Raw genomic sequence first — 22,387 nt, forward strand, 5'->3', positions numbered from 1 at the left:
TTCAAACAGGAGCAAAATGGAAATGGTTAGAAAGATGTGAAGAAGCATTCAAGGGAACAAAGAGACCTAATCACATCCGATGAACTGCACACCCATTATGACCATCAGACTGGAATGCAACATGTCCCCTTATGGCATTGGAGCCATCTTGTCACACATAATGAAAGATGGATCTGAGCGCCTGATTGCATTTGCTTCAAGATCACTGACAAGCGCAGAATGCAACTACGCACAGATCAATTGAGAAGCCCTTAGTCTGGTATGGGGAATAAAGAAGTTCCACCACTACCTCTATGGACAGAGATTTACACTAGTGACAGATCTTCAGCCCCTTGTGCCCATTTTCAATCCCAGGAAGGGAATTCCAGTGATGGCTGCTACCCGGTTACAACATTGGGCACTATTCTGAGGAGCCCACTCTTTTGACATTGAGTTCAAGGGTACCAGACAGCACAGCAGTGCCGATGGATTGTCATGTCTTCCACTATTGGCAACTGAAGAAGAAAAGTCTTCAAACTGTGACCAGCAGAAGTGTTCCACACCTCACTGGTGGACCAGTTGCCGGTAACAAATTCAGAAATACAAAGGAAAACAAGGAATTACCCAACATTGTCAAAAGTCTATGAAATCACCATGCAAAGATGGCCAGCTCATAGTAACCATATGTTTCCAGAGTTCTCAGCGGGACAAGACCAACAGTCAGGATGACAAAGAACCTTGATGTGGGGATCTCATATTGTTGTACCTTCTAAACTGTGCACCAGAGTGTTAGTAAATCTGCATGAAGGGTACCTGGGTACAGTCAAGATGATGAGTCTCACCTGGAGCTATGTGTGGTGGCCAGGAAAAGACAAGCTGATTGAAGACTTGGCCAAAAGCTGTTCACAATGTCAAAAAGTTCAAAATGCACCCCCACAGACACCGTTACACCCCTGGGAGTGGCCATCGTCACCATAGCAAAGAGTACATACTGACTTTGCTGGGCCATTCATGGACTACATGTTTTAGATTGCTGTTTCAAATTGCTCATTCAAGGTGTCGGGAGGTTACACCAATGAAGTCAACCACCTTGGCAAAGACTGTCTCCATTCTGAGTTCACCCAGTAATTTGACATACCACAGGCTCTCTCTGTCACAATGGGGGCGCAGGTAGCGAACCCAAGTGCAAGACACAGACACTGAGGTACAAGGAACAGGACTTGACTAGAGTAGGGACTTGACAGAATACAGACAAGGAGCAGGGACAAGAATGTAGGCTTGGGGAGGACCCCGAGCCAGAGATTGGACAAGGACCCAGAATCTGGGTCTTGCCTCGGGCTCGGGCCCCAGAACCAGGCAAGGACATGACATGATTACAGGACAGGATGTGGCTGGGGTCTAGAGGCTTGGAGCTGCAGGCTGGGGTCTTGAGTCTTGAGGCTTGAGGCTGGGGTCTTGGGTCTTGAGGCTTGAGGCTGGGGTCTGGGTCTTGAGGCTGTAGGCTGGGGTCTTGAGTCTTGGAATGCGGAGGCTGATAACTCGAAGTCTGGAGCTCGGAGACAGACTGGGAACTATACATCAACATAGAGCCGGGACTTATCCTTCAAAAAGCCAGGACTCATCTTTAACTCAGCACTAACATGAGACTTCTCCACACCGAGGTGGGACAGGACCATCCGTCGGGTAATGGCAGAATGGCCAGACTTACCCAACAGAGGCAAAGACAAGATAAGAAAAGACAGGACCCCCCCCCCTCCACAGGGCAACAGCAGAATGGCCTGACTTACCCCACAGAGGTGAGGACAAGACAAGACAGATCCTCCTGCAGGGCAACGGCAGAATGGCCTGACCTACCCCATGGAGGCGAGGACAAGAAGAGACAGACACCAAAGAATGACAGACAGTTCCATCTCTGCATCGGGGTTGCTCCAAATAGCAGTTATGGCCAGCAACCTTGGCTGGCTACAGAAACAGCCGGATTCCTACCTAGCTTGGAGTGGTTGATGGCCACTCAGCTGGCCCAGGAAACGGCCAAATCCATACCACAAAGACAGCTCCGACTACTGACAGCAAGGCTCCATGAGGGGATGGTTCCCCAGTCGCAGCCTAAAGATGGCGAGTAGCCACTCTGGCCTTCCACTGGCAGGTTGCTCCCAGGGGATCTTGACAAGACAAACCAGCAGTCCACAGTTAACCCCAAGGCTACTTATATTCCAAGCCCCAAGACAGGAATCAAGTGCCTATCATTAACTCAGCCAAAACAAGGGACAGCTGGAAGACCCGAGTCTTGAGTCCACGGACCGGACCGTGAACCAGAATGTGGACTTCACGGACCGGACCATGACACTGTCTCTCCCTAATAAGGGAAAAAAGGGGTGTCCCCATTTCACAGCGAGAGGGGGGACATAACAAACAACTCGCTGATTTACGATGTTAAAAGTCTGTTGCGTTGCCTTTTCTGAGCTCTGTGCCCAGAGAGTTGGCACCAAAAAGCCGCAGCTCTCCGGATGCATAATCCCCGGCAGCTAACCGCCTGCTCCCGATGTTCTGTGTTCTCCCACAACACTTCAGTCAGGGGCATCGCCCTAGAATCAGCATGTCCACAGAGCAACAAAATCTTAGAACCCTAAAAGTATGCTCCTCTTCCAGGCCTCGTCCTTGGGATATCAAAAAGCCGCTGGTCATGAGGCCCTGAGAGTAGGTCTCATTCCTGCAAAGAACTGGAGTCAGAGTGTAATTCCAGGTCAGGGTCTTCAAAAGTACCCCCACACCCTGAAAAGGAAAAAAAGAGGTATCAAAGGTAGAAACAGAGCTGTTTGAAAAGATGCAAGCGAAGGAGCCACTGCTTAGCGCCATCTTGACTTCACCCCGCCTTCAATCAGTTCTGGCCGACTCTTTTCTCATGTCTCTTTACTCCACTGTAATACTGATATATTTGGCTTTAGCTTCTCCTTCTCAAATTTCAGGGTAAATTCAATCATATTATGATCACTTTCCCCTCAGGGTTTTTTTTTACCTTAAGCTCTATAAGCAATTGCATTTCATTGCACAACACCCAATCCAGAATAGTTGATCCCTTAGTGGGCTCAAGCAGAGCTGCTCTAAAAATCTCTCTCACAGGGATTCTAGAAATTTCCCCTCTTGGAATCTAGCACCAGCCTAATTTTCCCAATTTACTTGCATATTGAAATGCCCCATGAGTATTGTAACATTGCCCTTTTGGCATCTATTTTCTACCTCCTATTATAACATGTAGACCACAGCCTTAATACTGTTTGGGTGTCTGTATACAACTCCCATCCAGGTCTTTTTACCCTTGCAGTTCCTTAGCTCTATCAACAATGTTTCAACACCTTCTGACCATATGTCACCTCTTTCTAATAATTTGATTTCATTTTTTACCAACAGAGAAACGCCACCCCCTCTGCATTTCTGCCTATCCTTTCAACACAATGTGTATCCTTGGACATTAAGCTCCCAGCTATAATCTTCTTTCAGCAGTAATTCAGTGATGCCTACAACATCATACATGCCAATCTGTAACTGTGCTACAAGTTCATCGACCTTATTCCGTATACTGTGAACATTCCAATGTAACAGCTTCAGTCCTGTATTCATCATTTTCAGTCTTGTCCATCTTTTACGTTGCAACTCATCCTGTTGACTGCAATTTTGCCCTATCATCAGTTTCTCATTTCTGGGAGATGCACTACACATTGCCTTTGTTTGTAAACCAACTACCTCATCTTCAGCAATATCACTCCGGTTCCCATCTCCTTGCCAAGTTAGTCTAAACCCACCTGAATAACTCTCGCCAGCCTACCCACAAGGATATTGGAGCCCCTCGGGTTCAGGTGTAACCCATTCCTTTTGTACAGGTCATACCTTTGCCAGAAGAAATTCCAATGATCCATAAATCTAAAGCCTTGCCCCGTGCACCACTGCCTTAGCCATGCATTCACCTGCCAGATCATCCTATTCCTACTCTCACTAGCATATTACACAGGCAGCAATCCAGAGATTATTACCCTGGAGGTCCTGTTTCTCAGTCTTCTACCTAGCTCTCTAAAATCTCTCTTCAAGACCTCCTTGTTGTTGCGTGAATGAAGTCACTGGAGCAAATTACTGGTAGATACAAAGCAGCTTCTTTTTTTGACAAAACAAGACACAACAGGCATCATATGGAGACGCTTTCAGTCGAAAGGTCTGCTGGCCCAACATGGGGCTCGATACTTTATGTGCCAAACATCAAAGGACAACTCCATATTTACAATGCTTCCTTTGAAACTACATGCACCCTTCACCCCTCCTGATTCACATTCCTACCACTGACATCCAAATGAATTTTAATCAGCATTGTCTGGTCTGGGATTCACAGCTTTTAGGAACCCATTGTTCAGAGCTGCACTCCAAATTAAATGCACAATACTTTATACTTTATTGTCGCCAAACAATTGATACTAGAACATACAATCATCATAGCGATATTTGATTCTGCGCTTCCCACTCCCTGGATTACAAATCAATAGTAAATATTAAAAATTTAAATTATAAATCATAAATAGAAAAATTAGAAAAATGGAAAGTAAGGTAGTACAAAACAACCGAGATGCAGGTCCGGGTATTTGGAGGGTACGGCCCAGATCCGGGTCAGGATCCGTTCAGCAGTCTTATCGCAGTTGGAAAGAAGCTGTTCCCAAATCTGGCCGTACGAGTCTTCAAGCTCCTGAGCCTTCTCCCGGAGGGAAGAGGGACAAAAAGTGTGTTGGCTGGGTGGGTCGTGTCCTTGATTATCCAGGCAGCACTGTTCTGACAGCATGCGGTGTAAAGTGAGTCCAAGGACGGAAGATTTGTTTGTATGATGTGCTGGGCTGTGTTCACGATCTTCTGCAGCTTCTTCCGGTCTTGGACAGGACAACTTCCATACCAGGTTGTGATGCACCCTAGAAGAATGCTTTCTACGGTGCATCTATAAAAATTAGTGACGGTTTTAGGGGACAGGCCAAATTTCTTTAGTTTTCTCAGGAAGTAAAGGCACTGGTGGGCCTTCTTGGCAGTGGACTCTGCAATACATTTTCAGATGTGAAGATTGGTAGCGAAAGCCAATTGCTAAATGTGTATATCCTAGACCCAAAAATCGCTCTAACACTCCTCACCTTTCTCTACCTATGTCATTGGCACCAATATGTGCCAAGACCTCTGGCTGCTCACCCTCACCCTTGAGAATGCCGGAGACACAATCCAAGACATCCTGAATCCTGGCACCAGGGAGACAACATACCGTCCGGGTGTTTCTGTCGTGCACACAGAACATTGCCTCTGTTCCTCTGATGAAGGAACCTCCTATCAACACTGCAGTCCTCTTCATCTCTCTGCTCTTCTGAACCACAGCACCAGGCTCAATGCCAGAGACACGGTTGCTATGGCTCCCCCCCCCCCCACCGCCGGTAGGTCATCCCCTTCAGTAGTATCTAAAGTTGTATAATTATTATTGAGCAGAATGCCCACAGGTGTACTCTGCACTGGCTGTGTATTTCCCCTCCTTCTCCTGACAGTCACCCAGTTACCTGTCTCCTACAATCAAGAGCTGACTACCTCTCTGTAGCTCCTGCCTACACCTCCTTATTCTCCCATGTGAGTCGAAGGTCATCGAGCTGCAGCTTTAGTTCTTAATACGTTCTCTCATGAGTTGCATCTCAGTGCACCTGGTGCAGATGCGTTTATATGGGAGACCTCCAGCCTCCCAGACTTCCAACATCCCACACAGTACAAAACACTGCCCCTGGAGCCAATTTCATTAAGCTGCTATGCCTGAGTAGATGAGGAACGAACAAATAAGAACAGAGAGAGAGTAACTTACAAGATACTTTACCTCACCCAAGCCCGATGAGCCAAAGCCACTCTAAAGTCTGGCACACTCAAAGAATGGATGTTCCATGTGCATTTGTATTATTTTTATTGGCCCTTTCTAATGAATCCCTCTTGCTGACTGGTCACTCCTCAACTCAGAGAAAGTGCCGTGAAACTCTACCTTTAAAATCTCGATTGCCGTCCTGATTAAAAGGTAGCCCTTTTTATGCACACCTGACGTGGATTGTCCAACTCAGAGAAAACTGGTTCGGAGCCCTGCTTTTTAAAGCTTGAACATAGACCTGACTGAAAGGTAACTCTTTTTACACACTGCCTTATCCTTAAGGTATCCAGTGTCAGTAACATTCTTGTGACTCCTTTCTGCCCCCTTTCCAGCTCAGTGTCACCCTTCCTATAGATGGATGACCAGGACTGCCCACAATATTCCAAGGGTGGTCACACCAACATGACATCCCATCTCTTGCTCCCCGTTCCCTGACCAATACAAGTGTGCTGAGTGTCTTCTTAACCATCTTGTCTTGCTGTAAAATTTCTGAATTTTGTTCAATTTTTGTGGAAAATAAATTCCATTAAGGCTTTTTTTCACTGGCTGTGTGATACAGTTTTATTCATTTAGAGATACAGTGCAGACGGGCTCATCTGGCTGAACGAGCCTAATCACAGGACAATCTACAATGATCAATTAACCTACTAACCAATACGCCTTTGGACTGTGGGAGGAAACACACACAGTCACGAGGAGAACATAGAAACTCCTTACAAATAGCACCGGAATTGAACTTTGAACTCTGATAATCCGAGGCTGCAACTGCACCGTGCTAACCGCCATGCTACTGAATTAGATAGTGCAGCCAGAAAGGGGCCCCTTCCTCCATCTCCTCTCCCCTTTTCAACCCTTCTTGCTCTGCTTAACCCTGCTCCTTTGCTACATGAGCTAAGCCAATATTATAGCCACATTGTGGCTGCTGTGATGGTTGGGAAATGGGAGCCAGCCTGTGCCAGCAGAACATATACTCAGCACTGACTGTTTACTCAATAACATTGCAATTGGTAACGCTGTTGACATTTTAACCACGTTCACTACATTACAGTGGAACAACAATATTTGGCAATAAATTAGTTCAATCCAATCTGCTTTGGTCCTTCTGCGTTCTCAGACACCACCTCACGAACGAAAAAGGTGGGACAGGTGTACAGATTCAACATTCGCAGAGAATTTCACAGTCACAGTTATCCTCCTGCATGTAGGAAGATGAATGGCTGTCAACCAGCAATATTGGAAAGAATATGTTTATTGATTTACTTATTTAAGGATAAGTGGATTGTTTTAATAAACCTGCATTAATCTTTATCTTCCTGTTTGTGAGCAGTTTGAAGCTGAGTTTCCTGAGGGCCTATGTCCTGGGTGGAATGTGACAGTGAGGGGCGAACCGACCGCAGGAGCCAAAAGGTAATTGGAGAGTCTGCTTGACTGCCTCAATGTTCATGCTTTCTGACTGGGTTCATATCTCTTGAAGCACTGCCAAAGATCTGCACGGATTTCCACCCCCGACCAGAAGTTCGCTGGATGCAGGCAGGTGTGCCCAGATATCAAACAAGGGCAGAAGCAGATCAGAGCCTGGAGCTCCTCCTACCAGCTGAATTGTTCAAATAAAATCCATAAATTAGACTCGCACATTTCCTCGTTCTTTTGTCTCTCCAGCTTCCACTGTCCTTTCAACTCGGAATTTTCTCCCATTCCTCCACCTTCATTTCCTTTGTATTTCGATCAGCCACTCGCTCATTGTGAAACGCACTGAAACACATCAAAGAGATGTCAATCAACACTAACTCGCGGGGCTCTTGTTTAGGGATATGGCTGCAACACCATCACTGCCACTGATGCAAATATATTCGAGGCAGGGGCAGAGAGAGTGAACACCCAGTATAGTCTGATGATAACCAGATCAATGCCAATTCCTGGAACACATCAAATCTCGGAGATATTTGCATATGTCTTTTCCTGTATAACTTTAGCTTTACTTAATGGCTTTAAGAAAAATCTGCCCGTGTGTACACTTTTGCTTGTCACATTGTAGGAAAGGTGTGAATCCACTGCAGAATGTATAGTGAATTTACCAGGATATCATAGAGTCAGAGACATAGAATTGTACAACATAGAAACAAAATCCAGACCTATGCCGGCATTTTGCCCATATTCGCTAATCCCATATGCATGCATTAGAACAATGCTGCTATGTCCTGCCTATTCAAGTATCTGTCTAAATGTAGAAATTGTATCAGCTAATAGCAGCATGTTCCAGGTATCAACCACTCCCTTGGTAAAAACCTTGTAAGGTTTAAAGAAAGCAAATGCAAGCTGTGCCACTATCTCTGAGGGTTAATAGTTTTCATTTAAAAATATTACTAAGTTGTGAAAGATACTTCAGTTTAATTCACAATATTTTCTTTGATTATTTACAATCTGTAGGGCTTTTTGGCGTAATTTAGTTTTCATTTAATAAACCATATAACCAGATAACAATTACAGCACAGAAATAGGCCATCTCAGCCCTTCTAGTCCGTGCCGAACTCTTACTCTCACCTAGTCCCACCGACCTGCTCTCAGCCCATAATCCTCCATTCCTTTCCTGTCCATATAGCTGTCCAACTTAACTTTAAATGACAATAAGGACAATAAAGAGCTAGTAGGGGTTTTATTTCCTAACTCTCTACACTACACTTCAGTCCAGTTGGTGGCAGTAATCCACCTTTAAATTGGACTGCCAACCGCCATTAAAAGTCAGAAGAAGATCATCTTTAAGACTCCTTCCTCTCACATTAAACTAAAAAACCCTTGTCATTGATAATCCTAAAAGGAGTAAAAGGTTTTGACTACCCTATCTATGTGTCTCATAATCTTATATATTTCTATCAGGTGATGGATGTTGCCTGGGGTGGAACATTTCTGTAATGAGGAGAAGAGACCAGCGATCTGCCTACGATCCTATTTTGTGCTACGCTGTTTAAATGAGATCATTTCACTTGCCCTCAGCATGGATGCAAGCACTGTAAAACAAGAGCAGTCCCTGTCCTACTGTCTCCAATTCATTATTTAGCATTTTCTCTCTGCCTGTCATTAGATCTGGGGTTTCTTTGTACATCTCACTCCATTAAACAGCCTTGGTCAAAGTACAGTTGTTAATTGGTTAATGTTGATGCAGCAGCATGATTTAGGAGCCAACAATATTTACATTTTGCTTAATTTACTTAACATCAAATGGCAGAGAGCTACTACTGGGAATGTAATGTTGCTCTGGAAGGGGGAGGACAGGAGAGACTGCAATCTTGTTCTGTTTGCAAATACACACTGTGCATTGTCAAATAAACATCTGGCTGATTTGAGTAGTTTATGTTCAGACCAGCTACCTAATTTGGCCAGAATTCAGAAACTTTTTCAGGGTAACACTGGACAGTTCCAATAATGATTTCAAAAATAATTTCATAAAACATGATAAATAGTTCACTCTGTTATCCAAGGCACCTCTAACATTTTGAGTGTGTTTCCTTGCTTTCCTTGCTGTCCAATATTGGAACAAAAGTGGAAAGTTGGAGCTGGTTAATGTTCCTTCTAAGGTGGCGTGTGTGTGTGTGCACTCATCGTTTGCTACTAGCACACAAAGGAATTGAAATTGTGCACAAAAGGTTGTCACCCTCTACCTTGTTGGCATGTCAAGTATTCTTCACAATCACATTACCTTTTCTAGTTTCTGATATGGACAGTGTTGACAACATGGAGTTTGCGATGATCTGTCTGCAGATCTGAGAACTGACCTTATTTATACTGTTTTTATTGAAGAATTTATTGAATCACCATGTCAAAATCCAAAGAAGCAAAGGAACTGCTAGGTCATTTAAAGTGGAATGGCTTAATGAAACAGTAGAAACTGCTACACCGGAAACTCTTGAGGTCAGGAACGTGCAGCTACGAGAAATATTTATGTACCATATAGAAACTGGTGTTACCTCTGTGTATTGTCACGATGCAGAAGTTGCTGAGGAATTTGCAAGTGAGAAGTGGAGTGATATTCTGAAACTTGACCTACTAAAGCATCATTTAGCAAGCAAGTCATATATGTATGCTATGCAAAAACTCCAGAAAGAAAATCTTGCATTATTCACTACGGGCCTGCTATGTATGTCTTGTGACAGTGCAGATGAACAAGAGCGAAAATGGTCAAACCCAGACAAGATCGAAGTTCTTATTGACAGTGTTTTGCTAGCTGTTAAATTGAATACCTCGATATATAAAATTCAATGTGCACTTGTTGTCACTGGGCAAAACATTGCAGAGCACAATATTTTTGCGCACACAGGACATTACAAATTAGAGGGAACACTGGAGCCTGTAATGTCACTAAACTCACTAATTCAGTATGTTCTCAAAGACTGAGTTTGCCATTGCTGTGGGATGAATCCGCTCTGATTGCTGAAGGATTATCCTGTTCTTTTGCAGTTATTGGATAATTATCCAAAATCATTGATGTTTCATGGTGTTCCATGGGTGAATTAAATTAAATATTAACATTACGATGATAATTCTGCTTCAGTAAAGTTTAAATCATCTCATATATATTCATTTAGCTTAATTGAATTGAAAATAATTTTAATAAAAATATACTTTTCCAACTACAATGGCATGCAAAACTTTGGGCATCCCTGGTCAAAATGTCTGTTACTGTGAATGGCTAAGCGAGTAAAAGATGATCTGATTTCCAAAGGGCATAAAGTTAAAGATGACACATTTCTTTAATATTTTAAACAAGATTATTTTTTATTTCCATCTTTTACAGTTTCAAAATAACAAAAAAGGAAAAGAGCCTGAAGCAAAAGTTTGGCCACCTGCATGGTCAGTACTTAGTAACACCCCCTTTGGCAAGTATCACAGCTTGTAAACGCTTTCTGTAGCCAGCTAAGAGTCTTTCAATTCTTGTTTGGGGGAATTTCACCCATTCTTCCTTGCAAAATGCATCTAGTTCTGTGAGATTCTTGGGCCATCTTGCATGCACTGCTCTTTTGAGGTCTATCCACGGATTCTCGATGATGTTTAGGTCGGAGAACTGTGAGGGCCATGGCAAAACCTTCAGCTTGCGCCTCTTGAGGTCGTCCATTGTGGATTTTGTGGTGTGTTTAGGATCATTATCCTGTTGTAGAAGCCATCCTCTTTTCATCTTCAGCTTTTTTTTACAGATGGTGTGATGTTTGCTTCCAGAATTTGCTGGTATTTAATTGAATTCATTCTTCCCTCTACCAGCGAAATGTTCCCCATGCCACTGGCTGCAACACAAGCCCAAAGCATGATCGATCCACCCCCATGCTTAACAGTTGGAGAGGTGCTCTTTTCATGAAATTCTGCACCCTTTTTTCTCCAAACATACCTTTGCTCATTGCTGCCAAAAAGTTCTATTTTAACTTCATCAGTCCACAGGACTTGTTTCTGAAATGTATCAGGCTTGCTTAGATGTTCCTTTGCAAACTTCTGATGCTGAATTTTGTGGTGAGGACGCAGGAAAGGTTTTCTTCTGATGACTCTTCCATGAAAGTCATATTTGTGCAGGTGTCGCTGCACAGTACAACAGTGCACCACCACTCCAGAGTCTGCTAAATCTTCCTGAAGGTCTTTTGCAGTCAAACAGGGGTTTCAGCAGCCTTTCTAGCAATCCTACGAGCAGTTCTCTCGGAAAGTTTCTTTGGTCTTCCAGACCTCAACTTGACCTCCACCATTCCTGTTAACTTCCATTTCTTAATCAGATTACGAACTGAGGAAACGGCTACCTGAAAACGCTTTGCTACCTTCTTATAGCCTTCTCCTGCTTTGTGGGCATCATTTATTTTAATTTACAGAGTGCTAGGCAGCTGCTTAGAGGAGCCCATGGCTGCTGATTGTTGGGACAAGGTTTGAGGAGTCAGGATATTTACAAAGCTTTGAGATGGCGGCACAACGCAGTGCGCGCGGCCGCTCCGATATGATATCGTATGTGTTAACTAGGGGCCATGCACAATCCTGATTTGATGGAAACGGACATGAGAAGCATGGAGGAACACCTGGAGAAACTTCTGAAATGTCCGATTCGCTGTCACTGCTACTGTGCGATCAAGAATCTCCGGGCAGAAGGCCCCAAATCCTCAGCTTTGCCTATTGCCTGTTGCCGGGGCCAGGGTCAAAGCGCTCGGCAGAGATGGTGCTCAGGGCTCGGTGTCGGAGGGGCTGGTCGGAGGCTCGAAGTTTTCGGACGGACTCAAGAGTCGGCTGTGGTCGGGTGCTTCCAGGATGCTGCATCGGCAAGTTTGCGGCGCTGGAAGCTCATGGCAGGAAGAGTTTTTTTTTCTTCCTTCTACTGTCTGAGTGAGATGATGGGACTTTTGAGAGACTTTGAGACTTTTTACCGTGCCCATGGTCTGTTCTTCATCAAATTACAGTATTGCTTGGCACTGTTGTAACTATATGTTATGATTATGTGTTTTTTGTCAGTTTTTTTAGTTGGTTTGTCTTGTGTTTCTGTGATATCATTCTGGAGAAACATTGTATCATTTTCTTAATGCATACATTACTAAATGACAATAAAAGAGGACTGCGTGTCCTCATAATCTAACCTAATCTAATTTGCATCACCTGGCCTTTCCTAACGATGACTGTGAACAAGCCATATCCCTAACAAGCTAATTAAGGTCTGAGACCTTGGTAAAAGTTATCTGAGAGTTCAAATCTCTTGGGGCGCCTAAACTTTTGCATGGTGCTCCTTTCCTTTTTTTCACTCTAACATTGTACAAAACAAAAATAATACACTAATCTTGCTTAAAATGTTGACAAGAATGTTTCATCTTTAACTTTATGACTTTTGGAGACCAGTTCATCTTCTACTCACTTAACCATTCACAGTAACAGAAACTTTGACCGGGGTGCCCAAACGTTTGCATCCCACTGTATATAAAACTTGAATCCAAACGCAACAGGATATTTATATATCAAAGTACTTCCTTTATAAATCAAAGTATTGAGTTCAGGAGATGGCATGTAATAATAGATTGGCGAGACCTAATTTGGAGTATTGTGCGCAATTTTGGTCGCCTACCTACAGGAAAGATGTAAATAAGGTTGAAACAGTACAGGGAAAATCTACAAGGATGTTGCCAGGTTGAGAAAACCTAAGTTATAAGGAAAGATAGAATAAGTTAGAAATTTGTTCCTTGGAGTGTAGAAGACTGAGAGGAAATTTACAAAATTATGAGGGGTAAACGTAAGCTGACTTTTTCACTGAGGTTGGGTGGGACAATAACCAGAGGTTAGAGGTAAAACGTGAAAAATTTAAGGGGAATGTGCAGGGAAAGTTCTTCAGTCAGAGGATCATGAGTGTGTGGAATGAGCTGCCAGGACAAGTGGTGAATGTGAGCTCAATTTTAATGTTTAAGAAAAGTTTGAATAAGTACATGGATGGGTAGGGGGTATGGAGGGCTATGGACCTGGTGCAGGTCAATGTGAATAGGCAGTTTGAATGGTTTGGCATGGACTAGATGGGCCAAAGGGCCCGTTTCTGTGCTGTCCATTTCTATGACTCTATGACTCTACAGCATTGCGGTTTATTTAATCGATAATTAACCCAGACCACTGGACAAATGAGACACGTGAGATAAATAAGTTGAAATCCCAGAACATCAGCTTGGAAAATTTAAATTCAGCTAAAGAAATAACCCTAATAAAACAAAACTAGTGCCAGTAACATTGAGTATTAAATTCCGTTGTTTTATGAAGTTACTTGGTTTTCACTAAAGTCCATTAGCAGAGCAAATATTACTTGGATAATCAAGATGTGAGGCCAGACAACAATAATGGGGTTAACTCCAAAATGGCCCCAGGAAGTCATTCCATTTCTCCTCAGCACAACAATCAGACAGTTAACTGTGGATTAGAATGGTTTTCATCACCATCTTCTTACAAAATTACCTTGACAGTTGCACCCACTACTGACAAGTGAATATTTTAAAACCTTTGATTACTATATCTATCTCATCTATCTCATAAATATTGTATTTTATTTTAGTGTCAATATACCTCCAATATTAGATTATTCCCCACAACACTTTCAACTCTGAAATCAATCTATGACCATTTTCAGAAAATCTAAAATCCCTGCAGCCAACAATTGTATGTGTCGTCCCTTTCAGTAAATGCTTTATAACAACTCCTAGATATTGATGGGTTTGAGTTTGGAAGTGGTGAGACCAATGATCAATGCTTGGTTATGGACTAGAAAGTTAGGGATAGGTTAATACCAGAATGTATCTTTGGATGCTAGAGGAATGGGATTGATAGTGAGTGCAGTTAGCCAACAGGGAACAAATAAAATCAAAAATGAAAAGCTGCAGATCCCTCAGACTTTAAAAGAAACAACAAAATTCTGGAAATACCCTGCAGGTCAGGCAGTAGCTGTGGAAAGACAAATAGAGATTTTTTTTTCCGTTAACTGAGGCTTTCCCTCTACAACAGTTGACAGAGCCCTTGACTGTAAGCCAAATATTTCTTTTGTCTCTAATCTTAACCCTTGTGTTCTCAACCACCAACTTTCGCAATTTTTCATCAACTCTGACAAGATTTCACAATTAGACTCACCTTTCCCTCCCCCTCACCTTTCAACAGGGGCAATTAACCGTGTTACTTCCTCCCTTCCATCTCTAATCACTCCTTCCTATAGCATGCTGCTATGCAACACCATCACATTACCTCATTCCTTCCCACCATCCAAATAGTCCTTTCAAATGACGCTGTTATTGACTTGTACGTCATGCAGTCAGGTCTATAGCAAGTTGTGTTCACAATATGATCTCCTCTACATTGAAGAAACCGAACACAAATTAGATGACCACTTGCCCTGGGGTAACCTTGAGCTTCCAGTTGTTTTTATATTCATTTTGTCATGCTCTGATCCAACAAGGCCCAATAAATGCTTGAGGAACAGCACCTCTTTTTCTGTATGCAGCCTTTTGAACTCAACATTGCAATCAAAAAAATGGTTCCTGTGTTTAATCGGAGTTTGCCATTTCTGTGGTAATGTTATCACAGAACTGCTTGACTTGCTGAGCACATTTCCAACATTCTCTTTCTGGCTTGGATTTCAGGAACAGGACAGGCCAGTTCTTTATAGCTTTAATGTCCAATCATTTATCATCTCTCTCTAACTGCTTCAGCAACCAAATGACACATTAAACACTGGAATCAGCTAGACAACCCTGGCTTCAGCCTACTGAAGGTATCTCCTTTACCCCTTTCCTCCCTCTTTCATATCTTACAACTAACTGATTTCCTTATTTTCCCAGTGCTGATGAAGGGTCTTTTATATGTAATGCTATTTGTTGTCTTTCTTCCACATATTCCTCTCCTGCTGAGAGTTTCTTGTATTTTGCTTTCATGTAAATAACTATGGGAGCCAGGCAGCAAGGTAGGAAGAACTCCTGTTTTGGCCGGTCCATGGCAATGGTGTAAAACATCTGAACTTTTTCTAAAATTGCTCTAACCTCTATTGATTTACAAGATCACATATCCTTGGAAAATCCTTCCCCAGAGGATTAAAAGAATGATGGACTGAATATGATTGTCCTAGACTTGTTATATTATTCATCTCTGGCCACAGATGGGAGTTAGTAACCCCTTATCCCTAGATCTTGAAATGAGCATTTGTACTTGCTGTTGAGATTTAAAACATTTTTGGAATTCACTGACTCCAGTGTTGTGTTGACTTCAACCAGACTCCTGAGGACACAGATTAATCTTCTGGTCAGGAAAAGCCTGAAGTACAAGTTAATGCCTCCAGGAAGGAAGCAATGACAGGGGCATTTATTCCAAAATTTTGAGCCGGGTATAAAATGACCTATGGGCCCATCAGCACAAAATTTGATGATTTTATGTTATGCTTTGGGAGAAGATTGATTCTGCGGCACAGACTATTGATAACATATGTCGACAGTACATATTTCATTGGTTTTCTGTGTGGAGTATTATACTTAAAATGTTCACAAGATCCATATGTAAACAGAGTCTCCATTCTCCATGATGAAGCATCTGAAGTGCTTGTCTCAGTGTTTACTTTGGAATTTTTGAAAGCAATCATTTTACATGTGCAGTTGTCCCAGAGTTTTAAAGGGGGTGACCAGTTTAATCTAGTTGTGTTGATACCAGAAGAAGCTGTGGTTAGGATACTGGCCAAACTTTATGTTGGCTTCTAAATTGCATTGGTTTATTTTTAACGTTCCCTTGGGCATTAACTGCTGAATCTGTGACAGATGGATGCCAGTTTAACATCTCACACAAAGGATAGCATTTAAACAATTAAGACCTCTCTCAGTGTTATGTTATTAACCCATTCAGTGGAGTTCCTCATGCTCTGACACGAAAGCAGGAATACTACCAACTGTGCCAAGTTTGCACTTAAACTGAGAGATGGCGTGGTAAAGTAATCATCAATTTTATCAGTTATGTCTTCTGTCTACGAAACTGATTTTTACATGAAGTGTTGAATTCCTCAAAAATTTTGAGGAAAAATGTCATTAGTTTATGGATATTCATCCTGTGTCAATCCGTAATTTACACTGCTTGATGGAAGACCACAAATTGCTTTATGCCAATGAATCATAAAAGAATAAACCAGCCATGATTGCCTATCTTAAACACTTTGATGGTAGATATTGGATCAGGTTTGTGAGTGAAATAAATTAACTACTATTACTCAAGGTCAATATTTTACGTCAGTGGTCCCCAACTTCCAGGCCGCGGACCAATACATTGCCACAAAGAATGCAGTGGTGCAGTGGTAGTCAGAACGCATCCAGCACATCTTTAAGAAAAAAGCCAAAATAAACAAGCTAATTAATTAGGTGCCACCCAGCACGTAAGTGTCGCCTCTGATCTGGGCCAACATTTACGTGCCAGGCCGCACCTAATTAATTAGCTTGTTGATTTCAGTTTTTTTTCTTAAAGATGTGCTGGGTGCGTTCCGTCTACCGCTGCATCCCTGCATTCTTTGCGGCAATGTATCGGTCCATGGCCCAGAGGTTGGGGACCACTGTTTTATGTGGCCAAGATACTGGCCTTGAGAGTTGGTAAATTGTTGAAAGCCAATAGTGTAACAATCAATATCCATGGAAAGGTATGCTACCAAAAGAGCAATCATGAGTTGGGAATCAAGGAAAGAGAAAAATTACATTTTTGCCCTTCGTGAAGGATTAACCTAGTTAATCAGCTTAGACAATAATGTATGGAATTAAATGCAATCTAACTATGGTTTCTTTGCCAATAGGTTTGATATCAATTTTCTGTGTGACAGAAGCGAAGAGATAGCATTTCATTTTAACCCACGCTTTACGGAATCATTGCTTGTGTGTAATTCCTACCTTGCAAACAAATGGGGTAAAGAGGAACAGAGCACGACATGCCCATTCGAGGCTGAAGAGCCATTCCAGGTAATTATCCATGGGGTATTCAGTGCACAATTTAAACATAGCACTCTTTTGGTGAGGCTCTAAACTTTGCAACATCTCTTTCTTGGGAAGACAAAGCTTCACCTTCAGTGATTCTTTTATGTCATGCATATCAGAGCTAATGCCTCATTCTTCATCCTGCATCAGACTCAGTGAGGGTTGATTATCGTTCAGAATAATTCATACTCACAGAGTATCACTGTGACCCCTCTCTTCTGTGTTTTCATTCATCTCAGCAGAATGCAGCTACAGTATATTGTTCTCTTAAGGAGAGTTCCCTTAATCTCCACACCTCTTCCTAGTGACCAGCATAGCAAGTCAGAGCTTTAAATGAAGCTACCATCAGGATCTACACAATCCTATTTTAACAAACAAATCTGGATATAAACTGCAAACAACAGGAAGTCTGCAGATGCTGGAAATTCAAGCAACACACATCAAAGTTGCTGGTGAACGCAGCAGGCCAGGCAGCATCTCTAGGAAGAGGTACAGTCGACGTTTCAGGCCGAGACCCTTCGTCAGGACCCTTCGTCAGGACCTGACGAAGGGTCTTGGCCTGAAACGTCAACTGTACCTCTTCCTAGAGATGCTGCCTGGCCTACTGCATTCACCAGCAACTCTGATGTGTGTTGCTTGGATATAAACTGCCAGTATTTTGTCTTTTAAAGTTTGTTTGGCCAATTTCCTAATTTTGTTTGTGGTGATTCCAGTTGGGCCTTACTCCTATAGCCAGCATAAGTTTATTGCTCAAAAAAAAGGGAAAAATTGAATTTTTAGGCAGATTTCTTGCCCATGAAGTGATACAGGTTGAAGTACATAGAACATAAAATAGAGTACAGATCAAAACTGGAACAGACTCGTCAGCCTACAACATCTGTGCTAACCATGATGCAATTCCAAACTATTCCCACCTGCCTGCACATGGTCTATCTCCCTCCACTGCCTGCCTGTTCACGTGCCTGTCTAAATGGCTATTAAACATTACTGTTGTATCTGCTTCACTACTTTTCCTAGCAGCATGTTTTGGGCACCTGCCACTCTCTGCATGGGGAAAATATTGCCTCTGAAATCTCCTTTAATTTTGTTCTCCTCACTTTAAGGTGATCCCTTTTAGTATTTGCCAGTTTCACCCTGGATAAAAGGCCTGTGACTTTTTTTGTTTATGTTTCTTACGATTTTAGGTACCTTTGCTGGGTCTTCCCTTAGCCTCAGGAGCTCCAGAGTAAATAATCCAAGTTTGTCCAGCCTCTCCTTCAAGCTCAAACTCTCTAATCCAGGCAACAACCTGGGGAACCTCACCTACACCTGCTCTAAAGCCTCCACACCCTTCCCAATATGTGGGCCGCCAATGGTTACAAATCTCCATCACTCCATCATTATCCGCGGCTTTGTATTGCCGATCCAGTCTACCAAGTCTCCACGGTTCACATGTCCCTTCATTTTCTGGATCAACCTACCATTTAGAGACTTTTCCAAAGGATTTATTAATGTGTTGTATACATATCTATTGCACTACTCTCATCAACAATCTTTGGCAGCTCTTAAAAAAAAGACTCAATCATGTTTGTAAGACATGACCAGAACCGTGTAAAGCATTGCTGATTGTCAGTAATGCTATTCCTGGTTGTCTTACATTCTACATCTGGTACACTTACTTGCTAAACATATTGTGAGCTGCATCCACACAGCAGTGCAAGTGTCAGTGAAGAAATCAGTCTGCATTCAAACACTGAAGGGGAGTCAGGGAAGCTGCAGAGATTTGTTTCTCCATCCTCTGCCTGTTTGATCCACTCTAGAAATTCCCCAAGCTGAACAAAACTGCAGGAACCAAATGCAGTCAGAGGCCAGCTGTGCTTTCAGAGAACACTGAAAGTGTCCTTTCTAATCATAGGGACATTAATTTTTCAGAGGAACGTCTATAACACAGCCGGTAGGGTTAAGAGAGACAGACTGCTCTAGCACTGTATCATCTTAACAAAGTTAACAATTGTAGCCTTATACAATTGTGCCATGAGTTCTCTCTATTTTTTGAAGCATCTGAGCTATTTTTGGATACACTGTGGAAGGTTACACCTGGAGGGTTGCTGCCTTCTGCATGCTGCTTTATTTTCCTAACTGATTTTCCTCATCCTTGATAGTGGGAAAGAGACGCATTCCCCTGGAAAACATACATTATATTTCTGCTGCCACATCATATTGTTCATCATTAGAATCCACCCTATTATAGTTGATTTACTCCTACAAGAAAAACACTTTTTTAAAATCTATATGAAACTAGAGTGTTAAGAATTTTACATTATAGACAATTATACTCAAAAGACCTAGCTAAATAAACTAGCTAAAGGTCATTTTCTCATACCCCTACCAAGATCACACCTGAAACACCTAAGTGCATTTTTGTCTATAAATATATATTTTTTTACTCGGGCAAGATTTCTTAAATCATGGAGTAAGATTATGAGAATCTGCCAGTTATGTTTCTGTAGCATCAAATCACTTTCAAAGTTTGGAGGATTAAATGGTTAGCAGTTAACACAGTGTGGAGAGGACTCTGTGTGACTGGAAATGGTCACAACTTGAATTATACAGGGTGTCCAGCCAAACTTTGATTATGCAAATTAGAAAGGGAAAGCTTACATTTACACAGCAGTTCGTTCACCCCCTGTTATGTTTCATACCTGATGGATCACCTTTGAGCAGCAGTTCCCATTACTGTGCTGACAATTAAGGTAGCCAGTCCTCATTTAGTAAGGATTAACAATTCGAACATCAGAAGAGGAGTTTAATTCCCTCAGTAATGTTGATCAGGAGGCATAAGGAAGGCTTTGTGTTTTTAGAATTGTACTGTGGGATTTCAGTAGTACATCAAATCAGCCAGGTCTGTAGTTTAGTATTGTAGATTTTCAGGAACTATGATATACACATTATGGATTAACCATGCACTACAGAAGCCATGGACACCAAAGAAAATAATATTCATAATATAGTGTTATTTCTAGGTGAAATCCAGTGCAATGATTTCAATGACACAGATACCTCTCCACACTGTACAAAGGTATTGCTGTAGACTGCTTTCAACCTCAGAAAGAGGATTTTAGGGGAACAAAATTTTAAACTTGACATTTTTTTGTAATAAAATGGTAACTGAAGACACATAATCATCGATATGAACTAGAGTATGACAAATAGCATGGATCAGTTGCAGAGGAGGAATCATTTTCCAAAGTGTCCAGTGTAAAGCCAGTTGAAAAGGCAAGTCCAATGGTCAATGTGGACTGAGATTTATTGTATAAACACTTATAATTACCCTATCAGTAATGTCAGCCATTTATACTGTAAATAGATTTGCTTATGAACACGGAGGTCATAAAGGTACAGACCAGTGCATAACTACAGTACATGGTCTACAATGCCTGTGAAAAACAGCATGAGATTCAGTGGTTGATATAGAAAGTGGCTTCAAGTGAATTAAAGCAAATTGTTTTCTTCAAAACCATGCCACGTTTTATAGAAAGCAAAGGTGAGGACTGAATTGGATACAAAGCATAACCACTCATTATCCTGATAATAGTACAATCAAATGAGGAGCTTTAATTGCTGACAATCATTTGAAATTGTTTGAAATGCATAATAAGTTCACTCGCATCTGAAAACAAAAGATCGGATTCAAGGCAGGCAACTAATAGGATCAATACAAATTCAGTACAAACAAATGATGAGGTAACAAAAACATATGAAGGGTTCAGGTACGTTTCCAATTTCCAACATTTCGATTGCCTGCTGAACTCAACTTTGTTTATTTCGGCTCCAAGTTTTTATTCAAACCACGCAGAGATCCTCTCCGGACAGCTGAATGTGAAGCCCAAGCTGTTTAACTGTCAGGCTTCATTAACTTTTACCTGCACTGCCTCCCACATGAGACCCACAGGAGTGACAACATGGTCAATGTGAAGGGGCAGGAATGAAAATGTAAACTGACACATTCAGGGATCTCAGAAGGAGAAGCTGGCCTAGGGCCTGCGATTTTCAAGGACTCCATATGGGGACTTGACAAATTACTTTTCTTTCTATTGGCACACATGGGGCATTGGCTACTTGCTGTTGTTTCCTGACCCTGTCAGTTCATGCTCTTGAGTTCGGCCCAGTTCCTTTCAAGTTCTGCCAACATCAGTGGTACAGTGCAGCAATGCTTTCTTCAATATAAAGCAGGTCTGCATCTGACTGTGAGGGGCAGCACTCCTGTGCTTCATTTTCCTTACATACAAATGCGTTGAGAATGTGAGTAATCTCCTGACTTCCACTTTATTAAGCACATAGTCAAAATACAACCTTTAGTTTTTGAAGGGTAAGTTCAGCTAAGTTACACTTTGCAATTAAACCAACATAATTTCCATGGGTTCAAAGAGTTCAGCTACTTTATTCTGTTTTTATGACAGATAGAAATTTATTCCGACAAAGAATATTTCCACGTTTTGCTTGACGGAAGTGCAGTTTGTCAGTTCAAACATCGTGTGGAGAACCTGAGCTCCATCACCAGATTCCAAATTCTGAATGATGTCAAAATCTCGTCAGTGGAAATCACCAAAAATATCTGTATGTGATGTTGTGAGATAACTTAGCACCCGGAATCCTCTCGCCATTGCTCAGCGTGCTGGATGGAAGAGTTTAGAGGAAGAAACTAAGCTTATGCTGGCAACCTTAATGAAGACCAAAATCTAATCACAGATCCAATACCACAGTGACCATTCCAGAAGGTGTAGAAGCTGCTGTGAATCATGAATTTATGATGGAATTCCCACATGTGATGTAACAACTCTTACTATTAGCATAACAAAATTATGAATTGGATAATAAATAAATGGCTTTAAATAAAATGGCATTAAGAGAAAAATGTCTTCTAATTACCTGAAAAGAAACAAGATCTGCAACACATGCTTACTAAATTATGGATAAGTTTATGAATAGAATGTGGGCAAAGTCATTAATGAAGAACCTGAAGTAATCTAGCCTTAAGATACAGAGTAATAAA

At 41.9% G+C, this 22,387-nt stretch overlaps 1 protein-coding gene across 2 annotated transcripts in view; it reads left to right on the forward strand.

Moving 5' to 3' along the window:
* Positions 1-22,027, forward strand: part of grifin (galectin-related inter-fiber protein) — a 48,653-nt gene extending 26,626 nt beyond the window's left edge. For both annotated transcript variants that reach the window (XM_063057426.1, XM_063057427.1), the window contains 3 exons: positions 7,221-7,300; positions 17,178-17,340; positions 21,795-22,027. In XM_063057426.1, the coding sequence (XP_062913496.1) occupies positions 7,221-7,300; positions 17,178-17,340; positions 21,795-21,959 (408 nt within the window). In that variant the 3' untranslated portion in view covers positions 21,960-22,027. The remainder of the gene's footprint in view (positions 1-7,220; positions 7,301-17,177; positions 17,341-21,794) is intronic.
* Positions 22,028-22,387: the final 360 nt, after the last annotated feature.

Source organism: Mobula hypostoma, chromosome 9, assembly GCF_963921235.1.
Source record: "Mobula hypostoma chromosome 9, sMobHyp1.1, whole genome shotgun sequence".
Taxonomy (NCBI): Eukaryota; Metazoa; Chordata; class Chondrichthyes; order Myliobatiformes; family Myliobatidae; genus Mobula; species Mobula hypostoma.